General features: G+C 35.0%; 1 protein-coding gene across 2 annotated transcripts in view; it reads left to right on the top strand.

Annotated features, from left to right (window-relative positions):
* xrn2 (5'-3' exoribonuclease 2) overlaps positions 1-14,112 on the top strand; it is an 80,735-nt gene that overhangs the window by 27,471 nt on the left and 39,152 nt on the right. For both annotated transcript variants that reach the window (XM_056481433.1, XM_056481432.1), the window contains 5 exons: positions 6,268-6,375; positions 6,483-6,572; positions 10,206-10,278; positions 10,372-10,455; positions 12,335-12,432. In XM_056481433.1, the coding sequence (XP_056337408.1) occupies positions 6,268-6,375; positions 6,483-6,572; positions 10,206-10,278; positions 10,372-10,455; positions 12,335-12,432 (453 nt within the window). The remainder of the gene's footprint in view (positions 1-6,267; positions 6,376-6,482; positions 6,573-10,205; positions 10,279-10,371; positions 10,456-12,334; positions 12,433-14,112) is intronic.

Genomic DNA, 14,112 nt, shown 5'->3' with positions numbered 1-14,112 from the left:
TTAAATGCTGCATTTTAGTGACTTTTTAAGCTCTATTTTTAGCTGAATTAGCTTTTCAGATGGTCAGCATAATCTCACTTTTGTACCAAATATATTTCCTAAAGATTTATAATAAAGAAATATGAAAAAATACGTATTTTTAAAATACAAATTTATGACGTATATCATTAGAAAAAAAACAGGAATCTTGTTAAAGTTTTAAATTAAAAACTGTAGCCTATTGCCTATTATCATTTATTAGGCAAATAACAAACTGGCCAGCACATTCGACTTTTCCTCAATCAGAACTTGTCCATTTGAATAATAAAAAAAATTTAATAATACAAAAAAAATGTAGAGCTCCACAATTTTTACAGACTCTCTCCTAAAGTACATTTGAAAATTCAAGGATGACAATAGCCAAATAGTATTAAAATTATTTTAATAGTCCACTTTTGGTGCTTCACACCTTTTTATTGCTCAATTTTTTGTTTTTAAGAGTAAGGTCCAAGATTTAGAATAAAAGTTACTTGTGAAATGTTTTCTCTATTTAAAAACAATACAGTAGCAAAAGAGGACTTCCCTTCCATCAGATTGCATGTTTTTGTGAACAGCTGGATGTTGAACTCATGAAATATAAATGTTGTTTTTCTGGAGTTCAGTTGTTTGGTTATTTTTCATTCAGTTGTTAGCATTGGCCAAAACTGATAAGCTGATAAGTCACACTGAAGCAACAGCCAACAGAGGATTCCGCTTGGCCTTAAAGCCTCTTTCAAGGAGTTAATTTTACTATCAAAACAGGACAAATGAGCTCATGTATGGGACAAATTCTGGACGTTTGTCAGTGAAGGGGTGGGTCTTTCAAACCACCTAAACCCCCCTGACTACGGGCCTGAAGAAATAGCAATAGGAATCTTGATCTTAAATGTCCTTAATTAAAATATTTGTTTATGGATTATTTTATTTCTTTTTACAGCGGGTCTGTGCGGTCTTGAAATGTTTTAAATTTCAAAAACATAATGCTAGGCCATAAAGTCTTAAATTCATTAATATTTGTAGATCTAAAATTATTTTAAACAGGTCTTAAGTTTCCAATTTAAAACCGCAGAATCTGTCCAACATCAATAAAACTCCTATTTCTATATAGAGTTCCATAGTTATATTCTATATTTATAATTCTATTTACTAATACGGTTTAACTTTAATTATCGTTCTTACAATAGCTATTGTTTAAAATTTCTCCATCTATAGACATTTATATCCATCTTAATTGGTCTCCATTTATAGACCATATGTGGTGAGGACTAGGCCTGTCATGATATGCAAATTTTTTTTTTTTGTTGTTGTATGATATATTGCACAAAATATTTAAGTTGTATTTTAATATAATATATTTATTATCTGTTTATTGTCCTGTCTCTGTAATCCTGTTGCACTGTAGAAGCTCTGTCACGAAAACAAATTCCTCGTATGTGTGAACATACCTGACAATAAAGCTCTTTCTAAATGATATTATTGACATAAAGACTATTTTATGCCACTCATTATATAATGCCAGAATGACAATATAATAGCACAATGCAAGTACACTCTTCCTAACACATCATATTCTATTCTTAAGAATATTTTATTTCTTATATTGCATCACCAAAAGGGATTGAAATTAGGACTGGTCCGATAAATGATATTATATCAAACCGCGGTAAAATTTATGTCTGTAACAATGAGAAGCTCTGGACTTTTTATATTGATCTAAGAGCCAATCACACCGCAGAAATCTGCAACTATGGGAGTCAATTGATGATATTAGAGATGCGCCAAATTTAGGGCCACCAAAAATGATCGGCCACCGAAAATGGGTTATGCTATTTAACGCACCCTCTAAATTTGGTGGCTTCAGTCATTTTTGTGGTACTCTTTTAAATCTGGAAGCATTAACGACTCATTTAGAAATGTATATCGTTATTGATCAATATGCAAAAGAATTAAACGAGATTGCATTTTTGCCAAATCTCCCAGCCCTAATTGAGGTTATGTCCATGTGTTGTGTGATAAGTTGATATATTGATTATCGTGACAGGCCTAGTGAGGACAATGACCTGGAAGGAGTGTTGTACATGTTTAGTGTAGTTTTCATCGTATTTTTATTTTTTAATAAGAAACCTTATGTTGAAATATGTATACAACTGGAGTTTGCTTTTATGCGCACACACTTTAAATAATGTGTCAAAATAAGTCCATCTTTAGCATTTAGCCCTGTATATGTCTGATATTTCATTCATAATGGCCTTAAAGTCTTAAATTTGCCTTATTTTGGTTTTGTTTTCACTTCAGCTAAGAACACAATTGCTTGCTTCATTTATTTCCGACCTCTTATTCTCCCTTTCATTTCCCTCGCGTTGTTTTAAAACTGATCCTGGAACTGTTAAAACACATCCTCCTCCGGCCTGATCCGTTTGTGCAGCGGTTTTTGGGATCAAACAGATTTGTGTCGTGTTTGCGCTGCTCCTTGAGCCAGTCAGTGTTATCTAGTTGGGTTTTAATGCCGGGGTCTTGATCTTTAGCTTTAAATTCAGTCATTAGAGCTCTGTTCTCTCCAGTGGATCTCTGCTTGATTAGAGCTGTGTGCGCAGGGATTTGTCGGTGGTAATTGCAGCTCTATATATATGCACAGTCTGCGCTCGCTCCATGTGTTTGGCGGACAAGAGGCATCTCTGGGGAAACGCTGAACACATTCATTATGAAGTCTCGCTGCTGCGTTTGCTCCCTTCTGCCACATATTCTCTGATTCGCTCTCTCTCTCTCTCTCTCTCTCTCTCTCTCTCTCACACACACACACACACAGAGATGCTGCCAAATGGCCGATGAGAGCAGGCATTACTCCGGATTGACAATGTAGGGCAGATCTCCACATGGCTTTTATTTACCCACATTAGTGCGTCTATTTTTTTTCATTTGAGGGGTCACGAGTATAATTTCTGTTGCGTGGGTTTCTTGTACCTTTCTGCTTTTCCCCACTTGACTGAATGTCAATTTAAATACGTGAAATTAATAGGTTGGATGACTGTTGGATGCAGAAGGTGCCATCATCGCTGGAGCTCCAATTAGATTCTCCATCATAAATGCCTTAGCGGAAGGAAAACGTGATGGGTTTATTTAGTTTTTTTATATTTTAAATTTCCTTTTATAATTCTATTTACCGTTAAAGTTTAATTATCGTCCTTTAAAATAATGGATAATAAAATATGAAAATAAATAAATATAAACTATAATAAACCAAACGACGACAGTCCAGGTCAGTGTCCTCACCACATATATGCTCTATAAAAAATACATAGAGAACTTTTCAAACAAGTGCTGTTGTAAGGCCGCTGTCATTTGCGATCTCCAGCAATTGATCTTCTTGCACAGAGATGGTGGATTCACCTGGTTTTTTTACAGATCCATTCCTTGGAAGTTCGTGGGTCCTTCACTGGACCTTTTCCCCTTAGCAAAAAAACTCTCCAAAGACGTTACTCATTTTGCTGTTTGTGGTTTACAATTGGGCGCTCAAGTGACCGAGATGTGAGAGAGTCATTTTTCAAAATAAAAGGTTTTTCAGATTCCGATAAGAAGTGGGCTGATACCTATTGATCAACAAACCGGTACGGGTCCAGTTTGTGGTTGAGGACCACTGATTTATTTGACCTTCAGGTGTCACAAACATGCTTAGGTTCTTTTTCCTGTTGAATATATGAGTTATTTTGAGAATTTTGGAAACGTGTAACCAATTATTTTCAAAGTAGAAAAAATAAAGATCATTGAAGTCTATGGTTACAGGTTGCTAATGTTCTTTAAAAAATATATACCTTACATTTTTTAAAGAATGATAGCAACCTGTAACCATTGACTTCCATGGTATATTTTGTGTTCAAGAGAATAGGAAAACTCGTACATGGACCCACATTTCATTTTGGGTGACCTATCCTTTTCATGGGAACCTGATTAAAGGATTAATTTAGGAAAGAAACAGTGCTGCTCAGAGATAACGTACCATTTGGAACCATTCTTTTTGGCGAAATAAATGCAACTGTATACATTTTTTTTTTTTTGTAGAACTGTTATAAATATCCAAAACAGCTCTCATCGAAAAACGCATGCATACACACAATTGTGTAGGTCTTTTTATGCACAATTCTTTAGGTGGCAATCTTATTAGATTAGGTAAAATTGTCCCTGGTAGTTTACAGAAATAAAAATGATAAAAAAAGAAATTGGGGATTACAAAAAATCCATGTATGCATATACATGAACTTAAAATCCATATAGCAAAAATGCCTAAACAAAAATATCTAACATTTTTTTTAATACATACACTTTTTTTCCCTATATAAATAAATACAATAAAATATAAACTAAAAATAAATAAATAAGATAAATTACATTTGAAAATTAAATATAATAACAAATATAAATCCAAAAATAAATAAATAAAAATAAGAAAGTAATTAATTAAAATCAGTTTAATTCACCATCTCTGAGCAAGAAGATTGTTTGCTGGAAATTGCAAATGACAGCGGCCTTTGAGGTACTGTTCTCATATAGCATCTTTTCTAGAGTTTGCACAAGTTTTTTTTTCCGGAGGAGGTGTGTGGCTCGTGCACAAGCGGCGTGATGCACTCATGCTGTCCAGACCCACTGTTGAATGAATGCTGCAAGCGCACTGCAAGTCATGTGACAGGAACTGACCGATCAGCTTCAGCTTATATGGAATAAACACATTACAGTAGACTAATTATCTCAGTCAAACACAAAAACACTGCAGTGCTTTTCATTTTATCCATAAATAAAACTTGGATCAGAGTGACAGTAATGTTTTGTCAGCTTGTCATCCTACTGGTCCGCTGTAAAATTGTCAGAAAATTGGGGACTACTGGAGTAAATGATTACAGTGTTTACAGTTTTGGGTGAACTATCCCTTTAAGACAAAATCTTACAACCTATTGTTGGTTTGGTATCATTCATTTATCTGCGACAAGCTTAAACCACAATTTCCATCGAAAAATGTGAATTAACTTTATGCACAAAACTGGAATATTGCTGCGATTAAGAGAAGCTGCGTGAATCTTTTCTTCATTTAATAAATGACTTTCAGTGAACGCAAGGTGGCATTTGAAATGGCATTTGAGACGCGGAGGCGTTTGAGACTCGGAGCACAGACGCTCTTGATTCTGGATGTCATTAATAATATAATAACACTAGTACTGAAATGGTTAAGGCACTTTAGAATGACCAAAACAACCGTTCAGATGTTTTACAGTGTGCTCAGCCTGCTGGTTTATCCATTCACACACATTTTCATCACGTGATCTCTTAGAACAAAATCACATGACCTTTTTTTAATACACATACTGGAATTTGTTCGGTAAAAGTTTTTCCATCGTAGTTTATTCGCATCTTCTTTTTTTATGTGGATTTTCACCTTTTTTTCCATCGACTTCACTCCAAAATGCACATAAATAAGGTGGATGGAAACATAGCTACTGTTATACAAACCCTAACACTTAAAAAAAAAAAATAAAATTTGTTAGGTCACTTTAAATGAATCTCAGAAGTGAATTTACTGCAAACCTTAATTTCTTTTGCATTTTGCTGTTTGTTTATGGGCGAATTATGTTTGGATTGTACAAGTGTGCCCACTTAAAATACCTTTTTTAAAATACTCTAGCATATTTATTACCTTTTTTTTAATTTTTTTATATGTATATTTTCACACCAGATTCTCAGAAATTATTTTTCTGCAAACCTCGATTAAACCCTACTGCTCAACCTCAGTGGAAAAACTCAATTTCTCCTGCATTTTGCTGTTTGTTTATGGGTCAGTTATGCTTTGGATTGTACATTTGACAGCATCCCCACTTAAATACTTGGAAATGTTTCAAATACTCCAGCGTATTTATTACCTCAAAAGCAAAACAATTGGCCTATATCCCTGAATTGCTTCTCATGAGCTTTTTTTTTTTAAGCTGTGTGTGTCTTTTGTTGAGGCCCGTTGGCTCTCTTAAACTGTCTGGTTTAAATGACCTCTGGAGTGTTAATTGAGCTGTAAAATTTGACTGCGTATCAAGGTCTCCCGTTGAACGTGTGAGTGTGACGGGCTAATGGAAAAGATCTTAAAAAAACAACTTGGATTGAAGGTCTTTAAAAAAAAAATGGAGCGTTTCTGATTGAAGTAACTGAAGATGTATTTGACTTGTCTTTTGTGTTGTACGACAGTGTCTCTAAGTGTCTGTTTTTTGTGTGTCACAGGGCTGTGCATCCTGGAAGTGGTATTTTCCCTTTCATTATGCTCCGTTTGCCTCCGACTTCAAAGACATCAAGGGCATGTTCAGTGATTTCGAGAAAGGGACCAAACCGGTAATTTGAAACACATTGCATTGGCTCTTATGGCAGATTTGTTTTTGATGCTGTTGCTTGTTTTGTTTTGTGTTTTCGATTGGTTTAACGCTGCTGTAATTCTGTAGTTTAAACCCCTGGAGCAGCTGATGGGTGTGTTTCCTGCCGCCAGTGGAAACTTCCTGCCCACAACATGGAGAGCTCTGATGTCAGACCCGGTGAGAGACCGAATCACCTTTGACCTTTTATTTGAGAAATTGTTCACATGTATTAGCCCATGTGTATTGTTTAAATGGACTACCTTTTCGTTATGTTGGCGGCTGTTTTTGCCCCATTGACTTCTATTATATTGACCTTTTTTGACTGCAAAGCCATGACAGCGTATAATCATGCATTCTTGATTGTTGGTGTGTGTTGTTTTTTTTTTCTGTTGGGAAGAGGTCATGTGTCATTTTTTACCCTTTAGATACCCCTGTGCAAAAAAGTTTCTGGCTTTTATCTGAAGGATAACAGCAGTTTATAGTGTGTGTGCATAAACACTTGCCATGTTTACTATGTTTTGAGAACTGAGCTGCTGCTTTTGCTCTTCTCAGACATATCAAGTTAAGTGTGCAAAGTGAGACCAGCAGGGGGAACTCAACCAGGTCTGCGTGTGTCCTAACGCCCCAGTATATTGATGGGGACTCTATACTGCTCAGTGAGCGCCATCTTTTGGATAAGACTTTAAACCGAGGTCCTGACTCTCTGTGGTTGTTAAAAATCCCAGGATGTCATTCGAAAAAGAGTAGGGGTTTAACCCCGGCATCCTGGCCAAATTTGCCCACTGGCCTCTGTCCATCACGGCCTCCTAACCATCCCCATATCATAAATGGCTTCATTTGTTGTCTCCTCTCCACCAATCAGCTGCTGTGTGATGTGCAGTCGGGCACAATATGGGTGCCATCGCATCATCCAGGTGCATGTTGCACACTGGTGGTGGATGAGGAGATTTCCCCCCTAAAAATCTGTTAAGCGCTTTGAGTGTCCAGAAAAGTGCTATATAAATGTAAGGAAATATTATTACTATACTCAGTATAGAGGAATTACCTACCTACGTCACGCATGACATCACACGGGTTCCTGGTTGCAAAGAAAGACCGCTTGCTATAGCAAACATGTCATGTGCAGTAGGATGCCAAATTCGAAGTCCAAAAATTCAAAAAGTCCAAAAATAGGAAACTTTTACCGTACACCACACTGCTTTTAATGCCAACCGCAGATGTCTTTGGCTAAAAGGGAGCTGAATGGAGTAAGGACCTAATTAAAAATGCTAGACTCTGCAGTTCTCATGTTATATCAGGCAAGTTCACGCTATGCTGAATCATACACATTACTTTTTTTTGATTGCAGCAATGATTTTAGCAAAAACAGTTACATATGATGAATCAAACTGCGGACACTGAATGCTCAGAATGAAATGTAAAAATGTAAGTTCACATACTATGCCGTACAGATGCAGTTAACTGTCCAGAATGCAGTTGTTTTGCTTGTTAATGATTACCCAGGCCTTGTATAATGTTAGCTCCGTCTTCTTTCCTTGTCTTTGGCTAGGCAGAACCTCAGTTTTTAGCACTGCAAAGTTTTGAATCTGGTAATCGGAGCATTATTTCTTGCACATGACCACACAGAGTAACATTGTTTTCATCTAAGGACTTATAGGCGTTTAACTTTTCTCTTGTAAAATCACTTGGAGCTTCAATGAGGTTGTAGATTTGGGGCTGGATGCTTGGTCATTTCATCTTATCCAATATTCATTGGGAGGATGCTATCGTAAATGGACCTGTCAGATGAACACCGCTCACTTTAACGTTAATTTAGCTGAATAACTGTGCTTATCACTGGGTGACAAGCTGTTATAATACGCTGAAAGCATTATGTGAATAACATATGTAATCAATATAACTTATTTCTAATACAACAACAAACTCTGTACTGCATCGTATGTCGTTCCCTCGCTGTAAATGCTAGCGCTCCCGTTTTTTTTCTGCAACCCCGCTGCGCGCGCATCCTGAATGTTTACAAACATGGTAATTCGTCTATAACTTCATATAAAAGCCAGAAACTAAGCTTTTTTTTGCACTACAACTGATGATTAACAGTAAAAATGACAAGTTTTACTTCTCAACAGGGAAAACCAGCAACAATCAAGAATGCATGATTATTTCATGGCTAAGTGGCTATTTAAAATACTTTGAATGTTTTTTATTTTGTTACAGACTTCGTGTCATCCTGCAACTGTTTGCAGCATATAAAATGTCCCAAACATTGTTTTTAATGGTCCAAAATGGGATAAAATGTTGTTTTTACTCTCTGATAGTCAAAGCAAGTAAAAAAAAATAATTCTATGTTAAATATGCAATAAAAATTCAAGAAAAGTGTTATGTAAATTCGGATCACGAGTCCGCATTTATGAACATAATTTTTCTCTAAAAATACATCGTATCAAAAGATGATCCTTAGATTTTTATTCGAATTAGGTTCCAATAAGCCTAAATAGCAAAGAGAAATGAAATAAATGCATGTAATAAAAACACCTTGGACTTTAAGAGGTTAAGACTCAAAATCACCCCAGAGTGGATGAAAACATCCCCAACAGCACACAAAGGTTAAACTTCCATGATGAACGCTGTGAATGCAGGAGTTCCCATGCGAAAGTGTTTTTATCACCCTTACACTGTTCACTGCAGAAATGAATTTTAAGTGAATTTAACATGAACCCTGGATCCTATTTAAATATGCAGACGATATGGCACTGCTTGGCTGGTTGAATAACACTTGAGCAGAGGAAGATGCATTGTATTATAGCTATATAAATTTGCTTCAAAACTGGTGTAAAAATGAGAACGTGAATGTTTCATTTACTCAAACAAATTTTACACTGAATTTTGGTAACACTTTACACTACAGGAATTATAATGTGTGAAGTATTTACTAACTTGAACGAACAATGTAAAATATGTTAAAGTAGTCATTCATTGTTCGTTCAGGTTAACGCACCGTGCATTGGCTAATGTTAACAAGCATGAATTAGTATTTTAATAATGCATTAGTTAATGTTGAACTGTCATTAATGATTGCTGGATGAGTATCGTTCATTTTAATAAACAATTTAACTGCATGTCCCATATTGCAAAGTGTTACCGGAATTTCAAGTTGATTTTTACAAGTGCTCAACTCAAAATAAGGACAACACTAGATTAAATGAGAAACTCTGAAACCACCAAAAACCCCTCTGAAACCATTTAGATTATGCAAAAGTAAATATTTTTGTTTAATTGAATTATATTGTTTATAACCATCATTAAATGTGTGAGATGAGTAATTTAAACAATTATGTTTATTCACAATTTTTAAATAAACATTTTGTCATTAGAAATTTTGCAAAAAGCCTGTTTTTTTTTCAGTTTTATATAAAATACACATGTAAATGTGAAAAGCATTTGGCTATTCTGTTCACTGTTATTGCATTAAATCTTTATTTTTTATTTTTGTCTGGTAAATATTGAACAATTTTTTTTTATCCATTATTTAAATGTTCATTTCACTTATTTATCATTAAATAGGTGTGACAAGCAATTTGCGCTTATTTTCAGAATGCAGTTTAATATTATTATGAATATTAATAATCATCTTATTTTGTATGGATGTATGACAAGCAGTTGGTAGTATTTCAAAATGTGGTGTTTTTTCTTAATAGTCAAGTCAAAGGAAAATATTTAAGACTTTCACAACTATTAACAATCTGAACAGGCACGTTTCTATGTGTCAAAAGCTTGAATTTTAAAGTTATTCATTCTCTTTGTCTTGTGCAGGAATCCTCCATCATTGATTTCTATCCCGATGACTTTGCCATTGATTTGAATGGGAAGAAGTACGCCTGGCAGGGTCAGCACTCATCTCTGAAACTCTGATAGTCTGAACAGAAGTGAATGCTGTCATCTCTTCAGTGTTTTATATCTGCTCTTCTCTTTCTAACAGGTGTTGCTTTGTTACCGTTTGTGGACGAGCGACGGTTACGGGCAGCATTAGCAGAGGTCTACAATGACCTGACCCCAGAGGAAGGTCAGACTTGTACATTTAAAATCAATAACACTATATTACTGAATGTCTGAATGAAGTCATTCATTCATGAAGTCGCTGGCCAACCATATGTTTATATCCCCAAATAAATCCCTCCAGAACTTTGCAGGACATTTGTTTTTATATATTTGTGCACGTATAGTTGTGTGAAAGTGTTTGCCCCCTCACTGAAACCATTTTTTTTTTTGCATGCAAACACCCTCATTGTGTTCACGCCATTATTTAGATTTTCATGTAAGTGTTTACTTTCACAGTCTCGTTCAGGGAAACTACTGAGATAAATAAGTTCTATCTGTGAACTTTAATAATAAATCGATATAAAAGGCTGAACTTCCCTCCTTAATCAACAAATGATTTGTAGGACTTCTCGAGTGAGTTTTGCGTCAATGCATCCTTTGTCAAGAACACATCCAGGAACTTTGAAGCATCCTTCGTTCTTACGGTCTTGAGTAATGGAACAGATCTTTGTTCTCGTGTAACGTCATCATCAACCTCCAGAGGCAGGATTGCTAAAGATCGAGAAGTGAAGTAGACCAAATGATCCTCAAAAGACAATGCAGAGATCCAAAACAGAGACTCAAAAACAAATGAGTCTTGAAGAGTTTATAGAGTCATTTATAAAGCTTTGGCAACTGCATCAAACCACAGTGAGAGTCATTATATGCGAATAGGGAGGTGTTGGGAGAAAACAAAATCTGTGAGGTGGCAAATACTTTCACACCATACTTTACAATAAGATTTCATTAATGCTATTTGATCTATTAACTTGCATGAGCTAATAATGAACACAACTTTATTAATCATAGTTCAACAATTAGTTTGAAATGTAACAAACATAAAGTCTGTAAGGGGCCAAATACTTTCACACCAATGTAGATCACACTTAACAACAGGGGTGCCCAATCCTGTCCCTAGAGATCTACCTTCCTCCAGAGTTTAGCTGCAACCTTGATCAAACACACCTGTCTTTAATTACCAAGTGCTTCTTCAGATCCTACTTAGTATGACTGCGTCTGAAACGGTGTACTACTCAATAGGTGCATTTGAATTTAAACGTACTACTCGGCCGTTAGAAAAGTGCGTTCTGTACAGTATGAATGTGAGAAGTATGAATGCAATTCGGACGTACTACATCCGCCATTTTGTCATGGTCACGTGACCTACCTGCGTCAGTTGCATCACTTCACTCCCATTCATGAATTCTCTCGCGGGGCATAATGGGTTAGCGCAGCATGCATGCGATGCGCACTTCAGAATGCCGCCGGAAGTAGTAAGTCATCCTGGTATTTCTCGCATACTGATTTTCGAATTCTGTGAATTCGGACATACTACTCTGCTCACATATTGATTTTAGCGTACTATATAGTATGGAAGTAAGCAGTTTCGGACGCAGCCTTTGTTTAGCTGTGTTTGATCAGGGTTGGAGCTGAACTATGCAGAAAGGTAGATCTTCAGGAACAGGATTGGACCCCCCTGCTTTACAATAAGATTACATTAATGTTGGTTAATATATAAACTTCCATGAATTGAATGTTTATGTTAGTAAATGCATAATACAACCTTATAGTAAAGTGTTACTAATAAGAGAACGTTACTGGAAATGTTGAGAAAATAAACATTTAGCATTCATGCTAGGCACAAAAAATGCTATTGAAGTCAATGGCTGTTTTCTTCAATACATCTTCCTCTGTCTCCAACAGAAGAAACTCAATGTATAATTTTTGCATGAACTACCCCTTTAACACTGCTGTGCATGATTGTTCCCTCAGGTTCATCAATAAAAGAGTTTCTCCTGTTTATTCTGTTTTATTTTCACAGTTGTAATTGTGATCTGACTGTACTATCTGATGTGTGTTTGCAGTGAGGAGGAACAGTTTGGGAAGTGATGTGATGTTTGTGGGAAGGTCCCACCCTCTTTGCGATTTCATTCAGGAGCTCTACCGTGCAGAATCTCACACGGTACTGGTCTACACTAATCCAACTGAACACTTTACAATCATTAGTTCACATTAACTAATGTATTCACTCACATTGAATAATGAACAATGAAATCATAAGTCCAAGGAAAAAATGAAACGTCATGGTGCTGTTGTTAAAGAATAGCCATTATAATAAAGACTTTTTAATTTTCACTTACTTTGAGTGTCTTGGACTTATGATTTAACTTTTATCTTTATGAATCCCTTATGCAAAGAGCACAGACACATTAGCTACCCCTGAAGGACTTTTTGGTTTGATTTTTTGGATAAATAATGAACAATACTTATACAGCATTTATTAATCATAGTTTAACATTTACTAATGCATGATTAAGTTAACATTTACTAATGCATGATTAAGTTAACATTTACTAATGCATGATTAAAATCCAAAGTTGTGCTTGTTAATATTTAGTTAATGCAGAGCTAACGAAGAATTATTAATTATTTGGCCTCACTTTATATTAAGTGGGCTTATTTACTATGTACTTGCATCAGAAATAAGTACAATATACTTATTTTGTTGTGTTAAAGTATTGCACAACACTTCTGGTTCTCTTAAAGTGGACTCGGAGAAGGTTTAAGGTTGGGTTAAGTGAAATTGTGAGTGTAATCACATAAATTAACTACAGATGTAATTACAAGCAGGTAGTTTAAAATATTAGTACAATGTAAAAAAAACATATACACACTGTATATTATACTAAATGATTAATTTATATGCAATTGTATAGTATAGCAGTTAACATAAAGTGTGACCCTTTAGTTTCATTTAATGTTTACAAAGATATGTAAAAGTGTATTGTTGAACATTATCTAATGCAACCTTATTGAAAAGCATTACCAACTGAATTACTTGATCATGAGTTATGATTGTCGGAAAATTATTAATGCAATACATTTTTATAATGTTCCTTTTTTCTGTAGGTGTTACCCCATAATCAATTTTAGTAAATGTAGTGCACACTTCAGAAATGCAGTGCACCCTTTAAGAAACTTAAAGGTGCTGTATGTACGTTTCTGACTCGTCTAAAGCATAAAAATACCATAATATTTTTGCAGATATTTAAGAACATGCTATGGATCATTCTTGTTTATCTGAAAAACAATGCTGAAGTGAGATATTCTGCTTTAAAAATGAGAGTTACGTGCCAGAATGGCTGTCTTTGTTTTGGTCCCTTTAACCTGCCCAATGCAAGTTACATTTTTTTTAATTGCAAAAATCAAACACTATTTCAGTACAAATTGTTTCATATTATTTATTTATTTATATATATATATATATATATATATATATATATATATAATAATAATAATAATAAGGGGAAAAGAAAAAAGGAAACGAGTAATAAGTGTACAGATTTATGACCAACTAAATGCAGTCATTTCAACGATCACAATCAAATAAATGTTCAGATACATTGTCAATGTCGAAAGTAAACATTTACAATTAAACAGTGTAAGAAAATAATAATAATAAAGACAAACAAATTAAATTACTATGAAATAAATAAAAATAAATCTAGGGCAAGATGTTAAGAGTTAAAGTTATAAAACATTAGCAATAGTTTTCCAATGCCACTTTAGCCATATTTCAGCACCACAGGTTGCCTTGGTGGAAAACAGAGCCTTCCTGAATGAATGAGTATGCGTCTGTGAC

Source organism: Danio aesculapii, chromosome 20 (assembly GCF_903798145.1).
Source record: "Danio aesculapii chromosome 20, fDanAes4.1, whole genome shotgun sequence".
Taxonomy (NCBI): domain Eukaryota; kingdom Metazoa; phylum Chordata; class Actinopteri; order Cypriniformes; family Danionidae; genus Danio; species Danio aesculapii.
The sequence above is the reverse complement of the archived record's forward strand: the minus strand, read 5'-3'. Positions and strand labels throughout refer to the sequence as shown.